Source organism: Populus nigra, chromosome 15 (genome assembly GCF_951802175.1).
Source record: "Populus nigra chromosome 15, ddPopNigr1.1, whole genome shotgun sequence".
NCBI classification, from domain to species: domain Eukaryota; kingdom Viridiplantae; phylum Streptophyta; class Magnoliopsida; order Malpighiales; family Salicaceae; genus Populus; species Populus nigra.
Window position 1 is genome coordinate 13,785,987 of NC_084866.1, and position 20,371 is coordinate 13,806,357.

Genomic DNA, 20,371 nt, shown 5'->3' on the forward strand with positions numbered 1-20,371 from the left:
AGAATAACGTGAGGGAAAAGAAAGAGACAAGGTATCCCAAAATTTGTGAGTGGGAGAAGATAAGGCCCGCTTCCTTCGAACCCCAGACTTTCCTACGACACCCATCCAAAGAGAGAATCAACATTTGGGACATCATGCTGTTAAGTTTCTCAGTAATGGGGCTGTTGTTGATGGAAATAGAGGGATGGGAGGTGGGGAGATAAGAAGCAGTAATTTCCAGGAGATGATTGTGATATTCGTGGCAGGTGTGTGAGCATTTGGAATAAGCAATACAAAGAAATCAATAACTTGCAGGTGTTTGAAAGGGTTTTAGCCAAAAAAGGCCGATGAGTGGAATAAAAGAAATTAGGATAGCTAGCGGATGTGTTAGGAGGAGGGCATTGAAAGGCGAAAGAACACAAAATGATGTGCACGTAGTCACTGGTGCAACTGATTTTGTCTTCACCGATCTGAAATTCAGTTGCCTCGTCTCTTCATTCACAAGCTATTATTGGACTGTAATGGAGCAGTACAGGCAGATGCATTGACTGTGGATCGCCTTGCTTTGATGGAGAAGTATTTTGGAGACGGTTGTGAAGCCATGGAATCTATTTTGGCGACCGAGATGCAGTGGCTGAACTCCATCAAATATTACCTAGTGGTTTCTGATGTTATTCCATGCAGTTGCGTGTCGCTACAGCTGACAGTACAAGCCATGAGATTGAAATAACTGAGGTACAAAATAATGTTGAGACTAAATTATCCGAGGAAGAGACTGATTGTATCCTACTTCCAGAGGACGATCATCCAGGTTTACTTCCTGTTGATGAGCCTGTTCATGTGGAGGGTCATATCTTTAGCAGCACCACCACGGTTGGCCTCTGCCGCAAAGCTTGCCATCATCACTACAAAGCCTCTGTCACAATCCTCTTCCATGTAATTTTTCTTCATTTTCTTCCTTATATTAGCTTTTGCTGTAAGAAAATTATAAAACTTTCCATGGTTGAGTTTGCCATTGCTTTAGCTACTACCATAAGAAGTCAATCCTTCATTCCTCTTTTTCCCACCAATTTCTTGTGTTTTTCTACATTAGCTGTGCCTGGTTCGGTTTTGATAAGATGAGTGTTTAAGATCTAAATGAACCTAAGAATATGATTTTCCTTCCCATACGCCATTGCTCCTTCTGACCTCGCCTCATCAATTTGTCTATTAGTTTTCTTGAGGGACAAGCTATGCCTCAAGATATATTTAGGGCTACAGCCTAAATCTAGCGGTTGATTTATGTATATTCTTGAGTTCCTAAGCGTCCTGCTACTTGATGCAAGTGTTTTAATTACATGGGCTACAGCCTACAAAGTGTATGATGAACCTTTCTTCTAAACAAAGTGCATATGCTTGTTTTAAGGAGAAATTCCAGAGGTTTTAATTAAACTCAAATAATAAAAAAGTGGACGGACACAAGAAAATTGGAGGAGTGTAATAAAAAAAATCACTCTCCCTTTATTTATTTTTAATTAAAATAATATTATTTTAATAATTTTAAAAAAATTAGAGATTAATTATCTCTCTATATATAATTTAGATTTTATATCGGATTAGCTTCTGAATCAAATGTTACAACTATGCTCAAAACAACAACTACCATATCAATGGAAATTAAATCTTATTTTTGAATGATTTTAAAAATATTTCTCTCATTAACATGGAGGAATTTAACCTCTAAAAGCAAGACGTGGAATTGGAACATTATGGTTACATTTATAATATATTTAAAAACATTTAAATTGTAAGGATCAAAGTGGAACATATCTGAATCTACAAGGACTAGAACATAGTTCAGCCAAAATAACTCTTCCTCACGATTCAGTACAAAATCAAACTTCTGCAGAATCTCCATACCCTCAAAATTTTCCCTTGTGTTTGTTGATCTGTCTCTGCAGAAAAATGGGAATCAGCAAAACAGAAATAAACTTAAGAAGATTACTCTCATCTGCTCCTCAACAACAAAATCAAGCAAAACTCGTCCATGTAAGCACAACCCTTTTTCTATTTCTTTGATTTGAATGTTGAGGAGTCTTTTTTTATTTTAAAAAAATATAATTCATTGGTGTATACTGCTGTGAATTTGAATGTTTTCTTTTCCTTTGAAGTATATTGCTACTTTAAGAGAGCAATTGGAACAATTGGCTGAAGAGAGAACGGCTGATGAATTACCAAGGTTGGTATGATTCTTGAATTTGTTTCTTTGTTCATGAAGTTTTCTGGGTTTTGTAAAGTTTGAGTCTTTTTTTTTATAGAGTCTCGAAGGCGGTGTTGAACGATTATTCGGAGAAGATTGAGGCTATTGCTTCTAAATTAGTTAACTCATTGGTGAGTTAAATGTGTTGGTTTGTTTCTGTTGATTGTTAGGGCAGTTTGTTTGTTTTAGTCGAGAAATTGGTTAGTTTGTTTATATATGTTGGAATTTTGAACACAAATTCTAAATGGGCAATTTTTTTTCCCTCTTAAAGAATGAATTTAATGAAGTTTTGTTGCTGCTGCTGCTGCTATGGGATTGGGGTTCGTAGTTTGCTGTATTTCTGTACACGGTGATGGATCGGAGGTTATTGATGTTGATTGTTTTTTTTTATTTGAGATTCGCAGCCTGAAATTGAGGCTCCCCAGGAAACTTTTGCTGGGGATTCGGGAAAAGAAAGTCCCAAGGCAGATGGAGGAGATCAGATAGCACCTTCTCCAGGCTTGAGGAGGAGATTTGCGTAAGTTATCTGGGCTATGATTTATGTGATTTATGGAAGCTTTTGATTTCCTGTTTTGGCATGTAATCTGTTTTGTTTGGGATTGCTTGCTTGGTTCATTGAGCAGGGCAGTGTCGAATTTTGAAGACAAAACTCGTGACTCTATTAAGGCAGATGCATCAGCTCCTGTTAAACTGGATGCTGCAGCACAAGCACACATTGAAAAGCACAGGTACTTTTGTATTTTTATCTTGATGTTAAATTGAGTACCTTGGTAGAAATAAGGTTTTGAAAGTCTGTGTCATTCAGTCATTCTTGATCACTTGTTATATATCACTGTAGCTATACTTATGTTAAATCTTCCTGCCATTTCTGAAATGAAAGATAAATGTTTGAGGATGAAGGAAAAGTATATTGGATTGGAACTTGTTCACCATGTTTCCCTGCTGGTTTTTCTTATGTAGTTGTTTTGTTTAACAGAAAGCTTCAAGATGACTTGACTGATGAAATGGTTGGATTGGCACAACAACTAAAAGAGAGTAGTCTCTTGATGAGCCAGTCTTTACAAAACACTGAAAAGGTATGACTTTTGGTATCATAGCGAGTCGCTAATTGTTTCTCATTTCTAATATTTGTAAGATTCATTAGATGGCCTATGTTATAGCATGTAATTTTGGTTACAATGGTCCAGCATTGCATGTTTTTGGAGGGGGGGTTTGGACACTAGAATTCTCAGTAATGATTGTGTTGAACATGATACATGATTCAGAAATGAATGGGGTGGTGAACTGGTTTGTCTGTCCTCTGTCATTGCATAATTGATGTGGATTTTAGTAGCTGCATTTCCTTTCTTCAATCAATAGTGTTTTTGAGCCTTGTTGGACTGCTCTGTGCCCTTGATTAGTTTTTTGTGCTCTGAACCTGGGTGTTGGAATGCAGATACTAGATTCTACAGAGCAGGCTGTTGAGCAGAGCTTGGCCAGCACTGGTCATGCCAATGTCCGGACCATGGACATATACTCGAAGACATCAAAGACCACGTGCTTCACATGGCTTTTGATGTTTCTAATGACATGTATTTTCATCATGGTTGTCCTCCTGATTCGTGTCACCTGAAGCTTTTCTTCAACAAACAGAATTTTTCTCATGTTGTAGTCAGAATCTATGTCACTTTCTTCCTCAGTGTTTACATGGTATTACTGCAGTGCTTAAACCGATTTTCAAATGTAACTACATGTCTTATGAATCAATTTTACTTTTTTTGGGGCCCCTCGATAATTTTTGTAATCAATCCGAGGTTAGAGTATATAATGAATTATACAAATCATCCTTGAAAAATGTTCAATGTAATTTATTCTCTTGAGTTTTGCTTTAAATAGGCACAAAGCTACACAGCTGCAACATCAAACCAATACTTGATTAACTTGACAAATTGACAATGTGTGCTTCTATAATGGTTTGATCCTGAGATCAAAAAATTCCCTCTGAATGTGTCAAATAGGCTGTTATTCCAGCTAACTATCTGATGGAGGAGATCACACATTTGAGCCTGGGGTCAGTGACGGTAGTGAAAAGTACCTCTGTCCTGAACATCTATTTATTCCGAGCTGTTGAAACCAAGATCAGCAAGTATTGACTTGCAAAATATGGACATGAAGCAGATAATCTTCTTGTTTTTCTTATAAGGTTTGACCTATTGCTATTATGCAGGAATTAGAGGTGTGATAGGTTTGATTCATGGTGTCATAACTAGTTTTTGGCCCTCATTTCTTCAAGCATTTTTTAAAAAATGCATTGTCGGTAAAATTTCTCCAATTTTTCAAAATTTATCTACTTCATAAATGTATTTATATATTTAGCATTTTTGCATATTAATTTTGTTTTCAACAAGGATGTTCTGTGACTTTGTTTGGATAGCATGATGGCTTGCTCCAAAATTCTGACCTTAGGCTCCATCACTTTAGCCTGCTAAAATAGAGAGAGTCTGGATTGTGCAATTGAATTGCACATCCCAGGCTCAAATCCTCATTTATATGATCTAACTTTAGTTCTCCTGAAGCAATGAGTTTGTTCATTCATTGGTTGTTTACCTGGATTTAACATTTGGTAAGTTACTGATGTAAATCTACTTCTAAAATTTGCCTTGACATTGATCTTGTGCTGATTCACGAGGGGATCTGAATGCAAAGAGCGATGTGTCAGTTTCGGTGTTGTTTTGGCCGAGATACTAACCGGCTTGCGAGCAATTGATAGAAATCGTAGCTTTGAGAAACTAGTTGAATGGACAAGACCACAACTGTACGAGAAACACAAGTTGAAACGCGCAAGGGACCCGAAGTTGGAGGGAAAATATTCTATTGAACAAGCTTCAGAAATAGCTATGTTGCATTTAGATGTCTTAACTCTTTCCAGCCATCAATGATGGAAGTTCTTGAGACGTTGGTAAAGGTAGTAGCTCCATACCTCTGAACTGACTCATCAACAACTTGTGCATATTTATCTTGCACTTTGTCAAGGAAGAAGCCAAAAGCGTGGAATCTTTTCTAGTGCAAGGTTATTTCTGATATACTGATGTAGGGGTTTTTGAATAGTCGGATATAGATCTGTTGCTATTGGAGCATGTGGAAAGCCTCACATACACAAGTCTAAGTTAAAAAAGAGATCTGGTCGTGCCAAATAAAATGTTTGATGAAAATACCCATAATTTTCAATACGATTATTGCCAGGAACTTTGCATGAGGTTTAGTTTGGAGAGACTGCTTTCAATTTTTTCAGTAATGTCAATATATAAACTGCAATTTCTTATGTAAATGATGCACAATAAAATTCAAAACCATTCAGCTCTTCATTTGAAGCTGTTCTCGAAATCAAAGCATCCGTCTCTTTTTTAATTTTGCAGACTTTCTTGCTTCCTAAAATGGAACTCTTCCACACATTAATTAAGTCATTGAAATAAAGTTCCCAAATATTCTTTTTTTGCAAGTGATTCAACCATGGAAAAATGGGATCTTTTTTAGCTTTTGAAGATCTGAAAACAACAGAACAGGACCAAATTTGGTTTCAGAGATCTGAGCACATGTTCATATTTTCAGATACCTCTCAAAATACCAGAATAGGATCATATTCTCAAAGATTTTTCAAGCTCAGAAAATAACTGAACTTGGGAAATTAGCTTAATGATTAGGTGTATAAAATAATTAATAAGGTTCTTATTTTATTGTTTTGTTTCATTTCCTGGAAATTTTAAAGAAATACAAGAGCAAAAGGGAATAGTACAGGCTGGAAAACATGTTGTTGCCGCCATTTACTTCAAAAAACAAATTCCTGAGAGTCAAATAAAGAAGTCAACTCCTTCTCCCTCCCTCCCTCCCTCCCTTTCTGCCTCTCATAGCACTGATTTTTCGTTTTTCTAAGAAAGATTAATTCTCTGATGGGGAACTTTTGGAGTTGTATTGCTGGTAAGTCAAATTAAGCCCTAGTCCCAGCAGCCAAAGCTCCAATTCCAGACCCTGATCCATCCCCTAGCACGGTTGAACCAATCCCAGATGAACCAAAAGTCCCTAGTACAATTGGCAATCTCATAGATGGTAAGTTTACACTGGATCACACAAATTTTCCCCCTCTCTATGTTGGTTTTGCTCTTAGAGGTATTCTCAAACTGCTTTTCTATACCGCCCGTGCTAGGACTAGATTCTTGATATTTTTGCTATACAAGGCCTTGAAAAGGAGGGAGCATACTTCATTTCTAAGTTTCATGGTTTGTAATTTTTATGTGTGAACAGGTGATATATCTTTTCTTGGTAGCAATTTCTCTGGCACCAACTGGCTCTCCATAGCAAGCACTGATCTTTCTGCTTGGTTTTCTCAAGCAAGTGGTGCTATTGCAGCAATTTGGGGTGAGGAAAATTATTTGTTACCTGCACTGGATGATGAGGCTCTTCCTGATGGGGGCAGTGCCCCAGACTCAAAGTTGAGAGCTTTCACGTTTGCACAACTGAAAGCTGCAACCTTCAATTTTAGAAGTGACTTGGTGCATGGAAAAGGAGGTTTTGGAAGTGTTTATAAGGGTTGGCTCAAGGAGAAGGTGCCTTCTCAGTGTATCAAGAAGTGGCCTATTGCTGTCAAGAGATTGGATTCAAGCAGCAAGCAAGGAATTCGACAATGGCGGGTAATTCTATTCTGTTCGTTACTACAGTATGTTTTCTTTGCCTAGTACATGTTATACCTCACCTAATATTTTAAACTTTTAAGTTGAGTGGTTCTTTGTCAGGTCAAACAATACAACCTCAAGCATGCATGCTAAAGTATTTTTACTTTTCAAGTAAGCTAATCCATTATGGTGCTTTACGGTCATTATATTTAATTGGTACAGACAGTGGCTGGTTCAAACAATGTAAAGCTGGTGGGTTACTGTCGAGAAAATTAGGAGTTCCTGATTGTCTATGAGTTCATGTCCAAGGGCAGCTTAAATTACCATTTATTTGGAAGTAAGAGCTGAAATGACCACTGATTTTCTTGTGAGAATCTACATAACTGCTTATGCACGAACTTGTTGATTTCATACTTCCTTGCAGCATATTTTGTTTGGTCAGAGGGTTCTAATCGCTTGCTTCCATGGACAGCAAGGGTTAAGATTGCAATAGGAATGGCTCAAGGCTTGTCTTACTTGCACACAATGGAGAAACCAATAGTTTTTAGAGATTTCAAGTCCTCAATTGTATTACTTGATGAGGTAAAGTGCTATCTAGATTCTAGATAACCATCAAGGAACTCATTGTGCCTGAATTCAACAGGCTAAAACTTGTTCATTTGTGATTGATTATTTTTTCTCCACCCTTCATCAGTTTCTCAGAATTATGATCCGACAAAAAGAATCTGTCTTTCAGAAAATTGAACTCAGTGATTCAAGAACACTTAAATTAATCTAACTTGAATTTTTCTGAAGTCATGCTCCGAAGATATCAGACTTTTGCTTGGCAAAGTGGGAACACACAGCTGGTAATTTTAGCAAAAGAGGACATGTTGTGGGCACGACTGGTTATGTTGCTCCTGAGTACGCTGACAACGGTAATTTCATGTAAAATCACATGTCTCTATGTTTGAATGAAGATTTTTCATTTTCACTCCTTTATGCTAAACCTACTTTTAGACTACATATGACGTTAATCTTACTTGATTGATCAGGTCAACTCTATGTAAAAAGTAATGTGTATAGTTTTGGAGTTGTCCTGGTAGAGATGTTAACAGGCTTGCGGGCAATTGATAAAAGACGTCCACTTGGACAGCGAAACCTGGTAAGATGGCTCTAACCAAAACTTCCAGAGAAAAACCATTTGAAACATGTTATTGACCCCAGGCTTGAGGGAAGTATCCCATGAAACAAGCTTCAAAAATAGCTTTACTTGCTGTTCTATGTCTTGATGAATATTACTGCTATCGGCCATCAATGAAACAGGTTGCAGAGACATTGGAGCGAATTGAAGCTGGACTTATCAAGCTGGATTGTTATAGGAAGATAGCTATACTTTCTTTTCGTAGTTGATGAGAATATTGAAAGATACTAGCTGTGGAGACATTGTAATGAATTGAAGCTGGACTTCAATAAATCAAGCTGGATCGTTATCATCCACTTTAAAATGTCAGATGGACTGAAGCACATGGGAAAGTTTAATTAGTGGTTTGATTCTCATTTACTATGAAGTTTTCTAGTCTAAACACAAGGGGATGCTGCAAGTTTGATTCTCATTTACAATGAAAGATGTTCTGGAGGCCTTAATTCTTTGGCCATGTTCGTATATATGCTTAAGCCCTTTTCTTGCTGCTGTTGAAGAAGCTTCTGTCCATGCTACGGTTCTCTTTTACCTCCAAAATGTCATTTTCCTGTACTGATGCTACTTTTCTCCAGTTTATATCAGCCAAATGGTTGTATCTACTTTCTTCTCTGTCGAGGAGGTTCTGATGGTTCTGATTGTGTTAAATTATGCAGCTGCCTGTTTAGATTCTACTCTCTTTTTTTGCCAGTATATTTCAGATTGTGACTTCCTGTTTGTGGATCAGTGGAATAGATTCTGGCCCGCTTCCCGTTATAGCGTGGCTTTTTTGCTGCCTGTTTAAATCCTACATGCATGCTGGTTTTGAGTACTAGCATTGTTGAACTTCTGGACCTATCTGCTAATGTCTAATTGTTCAGATTTGTGTACTGTGATCTCCATCACTTTACTGTGTTCACTGATTCTTATTTTCTCATTTGTACCGTAGCTTTAATGACCAATCAATCTAAAATCACAACTCCATTTTTTCTTCCCATTAAAATTAATTAATAGTACATGATAATATGAGTTTGCAACTTCCAAGCTTAAAGGGTCTTTGCTTAAAAAATTATGTTAGAGAATAATATAAATTATATCTTAAAACTCCACTTGACAACTTAAATTTTAATGTTGAATGAAAGATTGAATATCCCAAATCTTAAAAAGAGACAGGAAAACAAAGTATTAGTGCATCAGCGGTCATAGTAATTGCTGGCAAAAAATGATCCTTCAATAGTTACCTCTGAGTTCTATACATGCATTTTAAGTCCAGCTTTGCTGCGCTCAGATTAACAAAGCAGACCACCTCATTTTGTTTTAAGATGGTGGTGGTGGTGGTGAAGGTGGTTGAACTTTGGAGGGTTGAGGTGGTAGCAAATGACAAATCTAAAGATCGTGAAAATAACCACCGAGCTCTCCTCTTAGGACCAAACCCTGTCATAGAAAAATAACTCAACATCCATTTCCATATTCTCAAGCACCTCATAATGCCAGAACAATGATCCTCTTCTTTTATTTTTCAAATAATTTTTCTAGAGTTTCAGCGACTGCCTAACACGTTAACGAGTAGCTGGCTACCTAGGTCAATGTAGTTCTTTGTTTCTTTTCCTTTTTTCGTTTCAGAAAACAGATTTCTCATACTAAAATAAACGACAGACTGGAAGACAAATCCCCTGCCATTTCAGCAGACATCTCAAAGTCAACACCTTCTCCCTCCCACCGTCCCTCCATCCATCCCTCTCACGTAGTTGATTCTTTATTCTTCAAAGGAAGAATTATTTGATGGGGAACTTCTGGAGTTGTTTATCTGGTAAGTCAAATCAAGCCATAGCTTCAGCAGCCGGAGATCCAGTTCTTGAACCAATCCCAGACCCAGACCCTGCCCCTAGCACGATTGATAATCTTAAAGATGGTAAGTTCAGCAACAAATCTCACAAGTTATTTTTTTCTAGTTCTTTAGTGGCAGGAATATGCCATTCATCTTCGTTTAGCATTTGACATGGCCTTATATTCTTTTTGCTCGTCTTCAGTTCTGAATTTTTCGACTTCCACTGCTCTTATTCAATTTAAAGTCTCATAATTCATATATTTTTATGTGTGATCAGGTGGTATATCTTTTCTTGGTGGAACTGGATATATTTCTGGCTCCAATTGGTTCTCCATGGCAACCACCAACTTTACTGTTTGGTTGTCTCAAGCAAGTGGTGTTCTTGCAGCTATTTGGGGTGAGGACAATGAGTTCTTACCTGAAATAGATGGTGGTTTTCTTCCAGATGATGGAGCTCTTCCAGATGGTGGAAGTGCTTCAGACTTAAAGGTTAGAGCTTTCACATTTGATCAACTGAAAGCTGCAACTTTCAATTTTAGAAGTGATATTGTGTTGGGAAAGGGAGGTTTTGGAAATGTTTACAAGGGTTGGCTCAAGGAGAAGGTACCGTCACAGGATACCAGGAAATGGCCCATTGCTGTCAAGAGATTGGATGCAAGCAGCAAGCAAGGATATCGGCAATGGCAGGTAATTAGATTATTTGGCATATATAGAAATTATATTTATGATTCTGCAATTGTAAAAGACATTGACAATCTTAGTACATTTGTTATCCCAAGTGATTAAGGGGAAATATTTCGGACATTCACTCGTAAGAATGATATGGCAATCCTGCCAATCCATAGATGTAAACCATGTCAAGATCATAGTTATCAACCTGACCCAATTGTGTTGGTCGGGTCAACCTGTGAGTCACCGAGTCTATTTAAAACTATCTTTCAATTTTTTTCAAGAAATGTAAAAAAGTTTTTTTAAAAACTGAAACGACATTGTTTTGGATAAAAATTAAAAAAAAAAAAGAAACTTTTGAGTTCACTATAGATCACCCAAGTTTGATGAGGTAAGCTCCCAACTTAGTCCAAAAACAAAACCAACTCGGCCAGGCTCCAGGTTGACACCAGGTTTGGTAATTATGGTCATGATTGATTGACTAGATTGTTTCACGTTCGTACGAGGGACTGCCCGAAGTATTCTCCAGGTACCAGACTCTTGTTTCTTATTCGGTCTTCTTTTCTTTCTGAAGGCAGAGGTTGGTTTCTTAGCAAGGCTTTCTCATCCAAACATCGTGAAACTAGTGGGATACTGTCGAGAAAAGGAAGAGTATCTAATTGCATATGAATTCATGCAAAAAGGAAGCTTAAATTATCATCTCTTTGGAAGTAAGAACCACTAGGAAATAATCTATGACAATCTTAATCGTTGTCATTTGACCAAGTATGTGCACACACTTCCTGATCTTGCATACAATGAATTTTGTTCTCAATGCTCTGCATGATGCTTTGCAGAGGGCTCAAAAAGGCTGATTCCATGGGAAGAAAGGGCTAAAATTGCTACAGGAATGGCTCAAGGCCTGAATTACTTGCATACATTGGAGAAGCCAATAATTTTCAGAGATTTCAAGTCCTCCAATATACTGCTTGATGAGGTAACGATCTGTATATCTAGATTACTTTCTTGAAACGCAAAAGAACCGAAGTCCCGTTAATGGGATTTGATTTCTTTTAACATGCTTACATAGATAATTTTGCATTAGTGTTCATCGTTTTTCATACAGTCCCTTCTAGTCGCATTAGAAACCTTAAAGAAAATGCAATTAAGTTCCATGAACATTGTAATTTTGCAATTCATTCTATTTTTATGTTTCTTTAGTCATATGCTCCAAAGATATCAGACTTTGGCTTGGCGAAATGGGCTCCCGCTACCGGGGACTCCTACATAACGGGACAAGTTGTTGGCACAAAGGGTTATGCTGCTCCTGAGTATGTTCGTAATGGTAATTTCTTGCATCCTTCAAACTTGGATGTCTCTATGTTCAGATTATATGCACTACTTTGATAATTTAGACTCTACCGTGATTTATGTTATCTGATATCAGGGAAACTGTACATAAAAAGTGATGTATATAGTTTTGGAGTTGTTTTGGTCGAGATGCTGACAGGCCTACGGGTAATTGATATAAATCGTCCACCTGCGCAACATAACCTAGTGAAATGGATCAAACCAAAACTATCAGAAAGAAGCCAGCTGAAGCATATAATGGACCCCAGGTTGGAGGGGAAGTATCCTCCCAGACTAGCTTCAAGAATGGCTTTAATTGCTGTTCCTTGTCTTTGTGATGAACCGCAATTCCGTCCATCGATGAAAGAAGTGTCTGACATGTTGGAAGGGATAGTAAAATCTCAAGAAACCAAGAAGATGTAAATTCATTCTAGTAGGTTCCTTGTGAACCTGGCCGATCCTTCGCTTGAACAGAGCTGGAAGGAATATCTCGTTGTTGCAGGTTTTGATCCTCATTTACAGTGAAAGATGTCCGCTGAGGTTCTTATGTTGTTTCCATGTTTGGATGCTCGAGCCCTTTTCTCCATGCCGTTGAACAAGTTCCGGTGCATGCTGAGATTCATTTTTACTTTTCACATGTCTTTTTCCTATAATGCTTCTGATAATATTCTGTGTCTTCCAACTTATACCACAGTCAGAAACGAGTTCATACCAGTCAAATAATTGTATCTGTTTTCTTGTCTTTCAAGGTTTTTGCAGCTTCTGATTCTGTTTTTTTCCAGTATAATATTTGCTGATACTTTCTGTTTGCGAATCAGCAGAATGGATTCTCAAGTCTATTGGGCTGCTGACCATAATAGATTCCTGTCCTGTGCTATGCTTGGATGCATCTCTGAAAATGTGGAGGTCAGAAATAAGAAAAATTGAGAATTTTTATTCAAATGCAGCATTTCTTCATCTAAAAAATTAGAGAACTAGTTTTCCAAATTTATATTAAGTTTAGAAAACACATTTTAGATGTTCTTCATAGATTTTCTTTACAAGTTTTTTACTGTTTTTCAAATGAGAAAAAAAAACATGAAAATAATTTTTTTTCCTTTTATATACAAGCAGCCACAATCTTTATGGCCTTGCATGCATGGAGTTTTTCTCTACTATTTCCATAAAGTACCGATTATCATTAAAAAAAAGATAAAGAAAAAAGAAGTAAGACTATAGCCATAATTATGCTGTCCCAGGCATATGAGTAACTTGAACTCAAGACCTCTTTATTTAATAAAATTTTTTTAAAAATAAATAAAGTATATTTGTTAATTATATTTTATGAAATGAAGATTACCTCACTTTATATTATTCAACAACACGTCTCATGGCATCACAACACGAGTGTATTTATTGTGGTTGTTGTTTGTGCAAGCGATCCAATATTTAATTAATAGACCTAATATATATATATATATATATATATATATATATATATATTAGAAGGATGATTTTCAAAGGTTTCGACCTAAGAAAGTTATGTTAGAAGTGTCTACTGTGAAAGATATTGATGGTTTCCAACTAAGATTTGAATTTCAAGACGAGTTTCTTTCGAGTCAATGAAACTAATACAGGAATTGTTGTAATTATGATTTTTATTTTTTATTATTTAGTTTATGAATTTTATTTCAAATTGTTGTAATTATGATTCACGTTTTCATTGTTGACAATCTTAAATAAAATGAATTTTATTTTAAATTGTTGTAATTTTTCATTGCCGACAAAATTTTTTGTCATTGGCATGTGAATGGTGTGTCTCTAAACGCAACCAAAGGATTTGTTGTCTGCGTAATATATATAGGCCATCCATTAAGAACATGTCTGCACCAAAGAAGCTGCAACAAGTTGCAGTACTTTCAAGAAATGGAGACTCTCTATTTCATCCTTCTCCTCTTTGTCTCCATCATTCTCTCCCTCATTGCCATAATTTACAAGCACAGATACCACGATAAACTCCCTAACCTTCCTCCAGGCAATCTAGGCCTCCCTTTTGTGGGAGAGAGCCTAGATTTCCTGTCAAAAGGATGGAAAGGTTGCCCAGAAAACTTCATATTCGATCGCATTCGGAGATATTCATCGGAAACATTCAAAACAAATCTTTTTCTCCAGCCTGTAGTGATGTTAAATGGTGTTGCGGGAAACAAGTTCTTATTCTCCAATGAGAACAGACTTGTTGAAACATGGTGGCCTGAATTTGTAAACAAGATATTTCCATCTGCAGTAGAAACGTCACCCAAAGAAGAAGCCAAAAGAATGCGGAGGCTGTTCCCTCCATTCCTGAAACCTGAGGCCTTGCGGAGGTATATAGGTACCATGGATATGGTTACCAAAAGACACTTTGCCTCGGAGTGGGGAAACAAAGCAGAGGTGGTCGTCTTCCCTCTGGCAAAAAGCTACACATTCGAGTTGGCTTGCCGCTTGTTTCTAAGTATTGAAGATCCCAGCCACATAGCCAGATTTTCCCACCCATTCAACCATATAACCTCTGGTATTTTTACCATCCCCATTGCTTTTCCTGGAACTCCATTTAATCGAGCCATCAAGGCCACAAAGTTAATCAGAATTGAGCTTTTGGCCATTATCAGGCAAAGAAAGAAGGATCTTGCAGAAGGAAAGGCATCCCCAACCCAAGACATATTGTCACACATGCTGCTAAGCAATGATGCGGATGGACAGTACATGAATGAGGTGGAGATTGCTGACAAGATTATTGCATTACTGTTGGGTGCACATGATAGCACTGGTACTGCTTGTACTTTCATTGTCAAATATCTTGCCGAGATGCCTCATATCTATGAAGCAGTTTACAAGGGTAACTGTCAACTTTCTCTTCTTGCAGTCTTTCCTGGAATTTTTGACGTTGTTTTGGGGAACCAATGTGCTATAGCTATTCAATAAGTCAATATTAGATTTTCATTATGACCAGAGCTAACTTGTTTAAATGTAAACAATTTGATAGAGCAAGCTGAGATCACTAAATCCAAAGCACCCGGTGAGTTGTTGAATTGGGATGACATTCAAAAGATGAAATATTCATGGAATGTAGCTTGTGAAACGTTGAGACTCTCACCACCGTTTATTGGTAACTTCAAAGAAGCCATCAAGGACTTCACATTCAACGGTTTCGCCATCCCGAAGGGCTGGAAGGCAAGTCATTTTCTCACTGTAAATCATTTAGTCCATTTTCAATGTATTGTTTTTCCAATCATATACTCTTAGTGGCACATGGGCCTAAATGCCAATTCATTTGTATCAATGAGAATTTATCATAATCTAGAGACTGACTTCTCCCATTTTTTTGTTTCAAGCACTTTTCAATGTCAACCAAGCATTGAGCAGGAGCATGGCCGTGCTAATTTTGAATTGACAAATTGTTCTTGTAGTTGTATTGGAGTGCAAGCTCAACGCATAAAAATCCTGAGTACTTTTCTGAGCCTGAGAAGTTCGATCCCAGTAGATTTGAAGGGAAAGGACCAGCTCCTTACACGTTTATTCCGTTTGGCGGAGGACCAAGGATGTGCCCTGGAAATGAATATGCTCGATTAGAAATTCTTGTTTTCATGCATAACTTGGTGAAGAGGTTCAAATTTGAAAGATTGATTCTCGATGAGAAGATAGTATTCGATCCAACGCCAAAACCAGAAATGGGACTTCCAGTTCGTCTGCTTCCTCACAAAGCTTGAAATTAGATGACGCAAAATATCGTCATCATGCTGGCCGGGATGACCTCTTTTAATTTTTCTTCTTCTTGTTAGTCTCTGTTTTTTTTTTTTTAAAAAAAAGAGAGTAATAAATAAGTCCATCTTCGTTCCCAACAACCACCCATGAGAGTGCGATTGTGTTTCAGAACATGGTAATAATTATTTTTAAAATATTTTTATTTAAAAATATATTAAAATAATTTTTTTATTTTTTAAAAATTATTTTTAATATTAACATATTAAAATAATATAAAAACACTAAAAAATATTAATTTAAAAAAAAAATTAAAACACAAATATAAAAACAAATAGGGTCTAAAACTTGTATTATTAGTCTACTTATTAAAAAAAAAACCCATCCTTTAAATAAGTTTAAAATCGAACTTGCAAGGAAGCAAAATCAGAATTCCTAATCTGATGGGAAAATAAACATAAAATCTAAAATTAAGGTTAAAAATCCAAAATTAAAGAGGAGAATAATGAAACTAAATTAAGCAGCATGTCTGAGTCTTTTTGGAATGACTTCTGGATGTGAGCCAGCAAAGCCAGCTAGCCCGAATCTCTTGGCAAAATTTAAGTACAGTTCAATGATTGTATTGAAAGTGATCTCTATGTAGAGCTTGGACCTATCCCTCTAATCTATATAAAGATCTGAGATTGCTTGCAGAATAGGGCGAAAATTGGACCACCATACAGGATTCTTAGAATTGACTGCTGGGTCTAATTATGTTGCTGTTCGATTATAGAGATTGCTATATTTGGTACGAGTGATTCATATCAAATGGTGGGTCTAATTCGATTTTCAAGTTTTTTTTTTTAATGAAAGGACTCGTATCAATTGGAGAACAGATTAAAATAAAAACAAAAGTAAAATAAAAAAAAATCTACTCAATCTTTTACTGTGTAGCAAGGCCCGGTACACTATGAATTGCAGTGCACTGATGATTTTACCCTCTACAATTGCAAGGGAGATGCTGAGTTTCAGCGGCGAAATTGTATTTCCATGGGGTTTAAATGGCATTACAAGTTGCCTGGGGTAGATCAGTCTCTTCATGTTTTTATTGCACACTAGAATTACTAATCTACCTTTAAAAAACAAATATTATATCCTCTGCGCAAGGGGTGTTTTCAGTTTTTTAGTTTTTGTTGAACAACATAATTACTTAGCTACCCTTGCATTTTTGTTTTTCTTGAACTTGGATATGGGAGTATTTTTATCATTTCACTTTGACTTTTATATAATAGTCAATTAAAGTTAGGGGCAATTGAGTATTTTGATATACATAAGATATATTTAGAAAGAAAAACTAGGTGGCGCGTGCAAACACACGTGGTAGTGAGTGGAAGAAGCTCACACTCTTCAAGACACTTTTTTTTTTTCAATCTTGTCCCTCATCATTTAATTTTATTTATTTATCATTTCAAGTTTGGTTCTCATTGTTTAGATTGCCTTTTATTTTATTTTTATCTTTTTCATAATTCAATCTGGTTTTTAATTTTATTCATTAACATTATTGATTGCAATTTAATCTGAACCCGGCGGATATCGACTCGACGCAATCCTCCCTGTCCTAAATTGATTGGTTTTTTTTAGTTACTTTACCCAATGCATAGTGAGTAATGTATGAATGTTACCAAAATATACCTGAAACTTGCCCAAATTTAACCCAATATATATATATATATAGTTTAATAATTTGATATAAACACACACTTAAAATTTATATAATAGTTAATTTATTTTTATTTAATAATAAATAGTTATAGATAATAGATATCCATATGAATAAATAATTTTATCTATCAACGCTATGCATGATAATTTAATCCAAACTCAATAGATACCAACCCAAACGGATCAATATTTTTTTATGATTACCTAATACAATAGGTCATGAATATGATATGAATATTATCAAAATCGACTAGAAATCTGCCCAAACTTAACATGAAATGTATATTTATACCATATAGATATATTAGTTGCATATTTTTGTTTTTTTAATACAATATGATATATACATATCTTAATATTGATATAAATTTATATATATAATTTTGATTTTTATTGAATAATAAATAATAATTAGATGATCAATACCTATATAAATAGTTTATCTAAATGTTTTGATTTCCTTTTTTATTATCCTTTTCTTTTAATTCTTACCTTAATATTTCATGATTGAGGAAAGAAATAGATGTGGAGGAGGACTTGTCAAATTCCTAGCAGAAAAGGGATTGAGAGATTCTGATTCTAAGTGTAATTTACAAATGCTTTGAAATAACTTCTTAATATCAAAATAATATAAAAAATTAATTTTTAAAAAATTTAAGAATAGCAAATATTGGTATAACCACAGTGATAAAACATACTTTTAAAGAGTATTTGCATCTATCATTGTGGTTATTTTTTAAAATATTTTTTTATTTAGAAATATATTAAAATAATAATTTTTTATTTTATAAAAATTATTTTTAAAATCAGCGTATAAAATAATTTAAAAATATTAATTTTAAATAAAAAAAATTAAAATTTTTTAAAAACACAAATTAATCCAGCACGGAGCTGGTTCCAGTGGTCGGGCCTTTTCTACTCAATTAATGGCTTTAAAGCTAACGACTTACAAAATTTGGTTGTTGGGACCTTAGATTTGAGACAAATTGTTTTTATTAGAAATGACAGAAGCCCAACTGCCCTCTGTACGAAATCATCAAAGTCATTGTTGATTCAACGAAGATACAATTCTTTTGATGGGGATTTGCTTCAATCGGACTTCTGATAAGTCAAATCCAACCCCTGTTGATCCCCCTCCTCCCTCAGATGCTGCCCCCGCCCCTGCCTCTTTCTCTGACCCCGACGGAGCTCCTGGCAAAATTTAAATGCAATTTAATGATTGGATTGGGAGTGATCTTTTGTAGAGCTTGGACCAATCCACCTAATATATATATATATATGTATATATATATATATATGTATGTATATATATATATATATGTATGTATATGCGCGCAAGGCTTTTCATTTGGTTCAATAGTAAAAGATTAGCATGTGATCATTCAGTGTTAAAACAACCCAAATTAACACAAAACAAATAAAAATACAAAAGAAAAGGAGACTATAGTTCTTATTAATTTCTTTATACTCATGTGCAATTTTTAATCTAAATACAAAAAGATTATATATAGATTTGACTAAAATTACTATTATATCCTTAATAAATAAAATAAGATATATATATTATTTAACATCTCCTCTCAAATTCATGATATGACGGCTACAAGTATCGAGAGTTTGCCAACTAGAAAAAAATGAGAAATGAAACGCGACTTGGTAAAGAAATTTACAATCTGTAAGGAAGAAGAAATAAACGATAAATTAATGGTGTCATGCTTGAGATGATGATGAGTAAGATGACAATTAATATCAATGTGCTTAGTTCGTTCATGAAAAACCGAATTATGAGTAATCTGAATAAAACTCTGGTTGTCACAATACGTAAGAGTAAGATGAAAAAGTGAAAGTCTTATATCCGCAAGTAACCAACGTAACCAAACAATCTCTTTGGTAGTAGATGCAATAACATGATATTCTACTTTGGTTGAGGATTGGGAAATAATAGATTGTTTCTTACTCTTCCAATAAATAAGAGTATCACCTAAAAAAATATAGAAACCAATAACAGACTTGCGATATGTGAGATCACTGTCATGATCAACATCAGAGTATACATGTAGCTCCAAGAAAAAGGTGAATGGGAGTAAAAGACTCTGAAAGACTATACCATGAAGATATCGCAAAATACGAAGAACAACTACCTAGTGAACAGTAGTAGGAGAAACAACAACATGAACAATACATGCAATATTTAAACGAGTAATGGTGAGATATACCAAGCCCCCAACAATAGTACAGTATAAAGTAGGATCTGTCAAAGGTATAACATCAGAAGAAGAATACCTTATGTTAACCTCAATGAGAGTATCTACAATCTTGTTATTAGTAAGTGCAACCCGCTTAAAAATATCTGCAACATATTTAGACTAAGAAAGAAGGTAACCTTTGGGTGAGTAAGTTACCTCAATATCCAGGAAATATCAAAGATAACCCAAATCCTTCATTTCAAACTGTCTAGTCCACTCTGTATTCAAAATTGAGATATCATTAATGTCATCACTAGTAATAATCATGTCATCAACATATAACGACAAAATGATACGACCTGCATCAGTGTATTTAATAAAAAGAGCATAATCATGAATACTAGAAACAAATTCAAGAGATGAGATCACAATAGAAAATTTCTCAAACCAAGCATGAGGTGCTTGTTTGAGACCATATAATGTTTTCTTTAGCTTACAAATATGCCCAAAGTCATGTGAAACACCAGGAGGAGGCGTTATATGAACTTCTTCTTAAAAATCTCCATTCAAGAAGGTATTTTTAACATCAAGTTGAGAGATATGTCATTGGCGAACCAAAGCTACGACAATAAGAGTACGAATAGTAGTCATTTTTACAACTAGGGCAAATATCTTCTCATAATCCATACCATACTGTTAAGAGTATCCTTTTACAACCAATCTAGTGTTGTATCGTTCAATAGATTAGTCTTGAACATGAGATGATAAACTATTAGAATCCTCAGAAAAGGGATCTATACGAATAAAATCAGGTCTAGTCAAGCTATGAGTAGTGGATGAAATAGAAAAAAAAGATATATGATCAAGAAAAACAACATGAAGAGACATAAAGTTTCTGAGTTATTGGATCAAAATAAC

The 20,371-nt window shown here is 35.4% G+C and overlaps 3 protein-coding genes and 1 pseudogene across 3 annotated transcripts; all 4 read left to right on the plus strand.

Annotated features, from left to right (window-relative positions):
• The first annotated feature begins 1,847 nt into the window (after positions 1-1,847).
• LOC133674170 (uncharacterized) lies at positions 1,848-4,052 on the plus strand. The gene is made up of 7 exons (XM_062095177.1): positions 1,848-2,007; positions 2,130-2,197; positions 2,277-2,349; positions 2,623-2,735; positions 2,842-2,946; positions 3,195-3,294; positions 3,654-4,052. The coding sequence occupies exons 1-7, from the start codon at positions 1,924-1,926 to the stop codon at positions 3,828-3,830; spliced, it is 720 nt and encodes a 239-aa protein (XP_061951161.1). The 5' UTR covers positions 1,848-1,923; the 3' UTR covers positions 3,831-4,052.
• A 2,092-nt stretch (positions 4,053-6,144) lies between these two features.
• LOC133674007 (probable serine/threonine-protein kinase PIX13) lies at positions 6,145-8,821 on the plus strand (annotated as a pseudogene).
• A 570-nt stretch (positions 8,822-9,391) lies between these two features.
• Positions 9,392-12,618, plus strand: LOC133674863 (probable serine/threonine-protein kinase PIX13). Its single transcript, XM_062096144.1, has 6 exons — positions 9,392-9,935; positions 10,129-10,538; positions 11,095-11,230; positions 11,357-11,496; positions 11,721-11,844; positions 11,947-12,618. The coding sequence occupies exons 1-6, from the start codon at positions 9,806-9,808 to the stop codon at positions 12,270-12,272; spliced, it is 1,266 nt and encodes a 421-aa protein (XP_061952128.1). The 5' UTR covers positions 9,392-9,805; the 3' UTR covers positions 12,273-12,618.
• Positions 12,619-13,728: 1,110 nt separating this feature from the next.
• On the plus strand, positions 13,729-15,644 carry LOC133673731 (beta-amyrin 28-monooxygenase-like). Its single transcript, XM_062094605.1, has 3 exons — positions 13,729-14,703; positions 14,851-15,038; positions 15,275-15,644. Exons 1-3 carry the CDS (start codon positions 13,755-13,757, stop codon positions 15,572-15,574), a joined length of 1,437 nt encoding a protein of 478 aa, XP_061950589.1. The 5' UTR covers positions 13,729-13,754; the 3' UTR covers positions 15,575-15,644.
• The last annotated feature ends 4,727 nt before the right edge of the window (positions 15,645-20,371 follow it).